At 47.0% G+C, this 4,595-nt stretch overlaps 1 protein-coding gene across 1 annotated transcript; it reads left to right on the top strand.

The window, feature by feature from the left end:
* Window positions 1–219: 219 nt before the first annotated feature.
* CLUP02_16601 (major facilitator superfamily transporter) lies at window positions 220–4,080 on the top strand (the record flags this gene model as incomplete). The annotated part of the gene is made up of 16 exons (XM_049295519.1): window positions 220–624; window positions 708–737; window positions 796–858; window positions 916–992; window positions 1,061–1,216; window positions 1,274–1,438; window positions 1,490–1,675; window positions 1,734–2,431; window positions 2,803–2,855; window positions 2,928–2,969; window positions 3,025–3,290; window positions 3,323–3,431; window positions 3,507–3,635; window positions 3,783–3,830; window positions 3,888–3,952; window positions 4,035–4,080. 16 exons carry the CDS (start codon window positions 220–222, stop codon window positions 4,078–4,080), a joined length of 2,538 nt encoding a protein of 845 aa, XP_049152666.1.
* Window positions 4,081–4,595: the final 515 nt, after the last annotated feature.

The following is a 4,595-nucleotide window of genomic DNA, read 5'->3' as shown; positions in this document are numbered from 1 at the left end:
GGACCATTGACGTGCGGCGCAATTCAGTCAAGCAATTGCACCATAGATAAGAAGTTCTATTCGCTCAAGGGAGAAAATCGCCCATGAGGTGATTGCCTTGGATCATCGCGACACTGTAAAGGCTTTTCTGTCTCTGGAGAGCCCCTGTCATCTAATGTCGGGAAGGAGGTTTGAGATGGATCTGGTTTGAATACCACTACCAGATTGTCGGGTCCAAGGATGGAATGTATAAAGGTCTTTGCATCTCCGCGGACCGGACCATGCTCCCGGTACCTCTGTGTGGCTAGAGCTCAAAGACTTCAACAGGACTCTGCATTCAACACGACAATTGGTTTGTCAATTGTTTGCCAGTCACGTCCAGCCATGGCCTCGAAAGCAGTTGAAGGTCCCTTCAGGGATTCGACTAAAGAGGTCAACACCATCCAGACCCAAGCTGCTACCGACACTTCAGCTTCGTCTTTGAAAGAGCAGGTCGCCCAGCAGTACGGGTCCACCGACGAACATGTCTTCTCAGATCCCAGCATCGCCGACCACTGGCGGAAGGTCTACGAAAAGGCTTCGTACGAGAACCGTCACCGTTTCGATCCCAACTACACATGGTCGGCCGAGGATGAGAGGAAGTTGGTCAGGAAGGTATACTTTTGTCCACCTGCGCATCGGAGTTAGTCAACACGGACTCAAGTGAATGCTAATTAGACTCGGCGTAGATTGATAGGAAAATCATGGTGTGGGCTTGGGTAAGAAATACATCCTTTGAGCATATTGATGATGGAATTAAGCTAACGGCATTGAAAGGTCATGTTCTGTGCTCTCGATTTGCACCGGCGCAACATTAATCGTGCAATCTCCGACAACATGGTAAGAAGTGAAAGGCGTAAACTACGGCAGTATTGAAGACGCTAACTCGCACACCAGCTTCCCGAGCTCGGCATGACCACGAACGATTTCAACTATGGACAAACTGTTAGTATCCGCATGCGACAAGATATCTTGTGAGGCTCATAGGCTTATGCATGGTCCAGATTTTCCTTCTATCATTCCTCGCTGCCGAGTTGCCAAGTGGTTTGGTCAGCAAGAAGCTTGGCGCCGATGTTTGGATCCCTTCGATCATGGTTGGCTGGTCAATTACGGCAGGATGCCAGGCTTTCTTGTCAAACCGTGCCGGCTTCTACGCTGTGAAGGCTCTGCTAGGTCTTCTCATGGGTGGATTCATCCCGTAATCTCTATCCTTTCCACCTTTGCTTTGAGAGCGCAAGGTACTAACTTAAAGCAGTGATATTGTTCTATGGCTTACATACTTCTACAAGTCTAATGAGTTGCCTCTGAGACTCGCATGGTTTTGGACAGCCCTCAGCACTGTCAATATCGTTGGCTCACTCGTCGCTGCTGGTGTCCTTCAGATGCGAGGTGTCGCAGGATGGGCCGGTTGGAGATGGCTGTAAGTTTTTGTCGCAACCGGGGCTCTTTGTTCAAAACTGACTTTGGCTAGCTTCCTTATCGAGGGTATCGTAACACTCATCATTGGTCTCTTCTCGTGGGGTCTCATGCCGCCCGGTCCTACACAGACCAGGAACTGGTTCCGTGGGAAAGATGGATGGTTCACCGAACACGAAGAGCTGATTATGGTCAACCGTTTGCTGCGGGACGACCCAAGCAAAGGTGACATGCACAACCGGTATGGATACTCATACTCTACGACTCTCACTGTGGACATCAACTAACTCACTGAGCAGCGAGGCTGTTGGACCGTCTCTTCTGTTCAAGGCGATCAAGGACTGGGAGCAGTGGCCTTTGTACCTGATCGGCCTTACCACCTATATCCCGCCGTCCCCGCCGAGCACATACTTGTCCTATATCCTGCGCCGACTGGGCTTCTCGACGTTCCAGGCCAATCTTCTCGCCATCCCATCACAGTTCTTGTTTGCCGTCAACCTCTTGATTATCTCTTGGGTTTCCGGAAAGTTCAAGGAGCGCGCCATCGTTTCCTCCATCTCAAACATCTGGATCTTCCCCTGGCTGGTTGCTCTCGTTGCACTCCCTGCCGATACCAGCACTTGGATCAGATATGCGCTGTTGACGGGCCTGCTGAGTTACCCTTACTGTCACGCGATCTTGGTCGGATGGAATGCCAAGAACAGCAATGCCGTGCGAACAAGAGCTGTTAGTGCCGCGCTGTACAACATGTTCGTTCAGGCGGGTAACATCGCGGCTTCAAACATCTACCGTGATGACGACCAGCCTCTGTATCGCCGCGGAAACAAAATTTTGCTCGGAATCTGCTGTTTCAACATTGTTCTGTTTTATTTTGTCAAGGCCTTCTATATCTGGCGGAACAAGGTTCGCGACAGGCGGTGGAACGCCATGAGCAAGGAGCAACAGGAGGACTACTCTATCAACACCACGGACGAGGGGCAGCAAAGACTTGACTTCCGTTTTGCGCACTGAGGAGCAAGGCACGTAGTTATTTTACAACATTGCAAGGGTAGAGCATCTTTAGGGCCGCTGGCTAGAGATCGTCGCGGACAAAGTTTGATCTTGCCAGTGGAGACACTGTTCTTCAAGTAGAAGACAAGCCCGCGAAAAGAATTAGGACCTCGAATATCTTCCCAAGATCCTCCCATACGTAGGAAATTGTATTGCGAAAACAATCGTCTCGAATAAGAACTAATTGAAATAAACGCCCTATAAATGCTGCTTCAATGTGAGGTAAGGGTCTTTTCATCGAGAGGAGAAAAGGCTTGTCAACTTTTTATCTTACTATTGACGCAAAAGCAATTGACGACTTGCTGACGGCTGTCGAAGGCCATGACTGCATCAATGCAACTAATGCGCGAATTATTGATTGGCACAATTGGGTACGCTCAAACGGATTTGAGTTGGCCAGTCAAGTGATCAACAAAAGGTTATGCCACAATTCGATGTGCCAGTCAATAAGGTCCGAGATTGATGGTGGCCTCGCAGGCTATGGGGTATACATATGACTGAACAACTCTGTTACGCAATAATACTTATCAAATCTGGCAGTTTCTTGATTTTTACGGCATTGAGTGTATTTTACTCGCCGTTTACTGTGCTTTTGCTCTTCCAGCTTTCGCCAAGCGCGACAAAACATCATCCAGCTCGGTCGACATGCTTCATGCATCGCAATCTAACGGTAAATCAGGACTCTTTGATCGCGATTACGAGGCAATGAAAGGCAAGAAATATGACTTGTTTATGGCCGCAACATCTCTCTTTGTCGGAATCCAGGCTATTGTCATCTACAGCCCAGTAAGACCCAGCGTCTACGAGTATAGCTCATCCTTACAACTCATCATCTCAGGCTCAGTTTCCATACGCTGGCCGCAATGCTACCACTCATACTAGATTCGAAACGTCGTAGCTGGATGAAAGGCGCTATCCAGGTCAGTGTCTTTCTCATCTACACCTCAGTATGGGTTCTCTGCACCAACAATGCCCAAGTCGACTGCTGACACACCGAAGTTGTCTTCGATGTCTGCCCACAGATCCATCCAACGCAGATCTCTGTCGGAGCTGCCATATTCACAACGGCTGCAATCGTGTGGGTTCTCAGCGCTTTTCGACCTATGTCTCAGCGTTATCCTTTGCTTTTATCAGTGCAACAACCGCAAAATGTGGCAGGCAAAATGGCTTAAGAAAGTTGCCAAAGCGCAGTCATTATATATGCAACTATGAGCTTCATCTGTATGTGGGGAGCCTAGATGATACTCATTGCCTTCTTTACTGGCGCTTCAAAGAAGGCAGAGGATGATTGAAGCCAGGACCCGACACTTGCCATCCTCCCTTGGATACCGGTCCCGGTGGAGTTCGTGTCTAGGTATTTTATGTTGCTTCACTTTTTCCGCAAATTCTTCGCTCACATGTAGAATCTGGAGCTCAAGACACGCATGCTATTCGTCTTCCATTTGAGCTCAAAGTTGTGCGGAAGAAGGTGGCTCTTCACCAATGGGAAGCAGACGGGTTTTTAAAAGAAGCAGGCGCCTGCTAGAGGAATGATGATCACTGGGCTTTAGCCTGTACGAATGGTGTATTCTACGTTCTATGCCCTTTCCCGAATAACCACAACTCCTTAGATTCAGTTCTAGGTGAAACTTCTCACATGTATCGGGAACATGGGTCAAATGGGAGCGCGGATTTTCTTAAACCATAATGCGGGCCGGCTTTATAAAGTGGGTCGTATCGGGCTGTCCTACGGCAGACTGCAAGAGGCACTCCGCCAAAACACTTTTTTTATATGTCAAAGCAGAAATCGTATTTTACGGTTACCCCACTACCCAGGATAGGGTCTAAACTAATATAATAACTTATAAATAGGGGTTATAAAGATTTACGGCTTAAGAGATATTTTAATTTTATAATATATTAAACCGTACGGCGGTATATAAAATTACGTAATATTATACCCCGATATAAAAGTTTTTTTTCTCTTTATAACTTTATTATAAAAATAACTATTACTTTTTACCTTTTTATAAGTAAAAATTACTTTTTACTTAAGTTATTAAACTAATAGCTCGCTTATAAATATTATAGTATAGATTTATAATAACTTCTAGTCTCTATATAAGACGTTA

The sequence above is a fragment of the Colletotrichum lupini genome, chromosome 9, assembly GCF_023278565.1.
Source record: "Colletotrichum lupini chromosome 9, complete sequence".
Taxonomy (NCBI): domain Eukaryota; kingdom Fungi; phylum Ascomycota; class Sordariomycetes; order Glomerellales; family Glomerellaceae; genus Colletotrichum; species Colletotrichum lupini.
The sequence above is the reverse complement of the archived record's forward strand: the minus strand, read 5'-3'. Positions and strand labels throughout refer to the sequence as shown.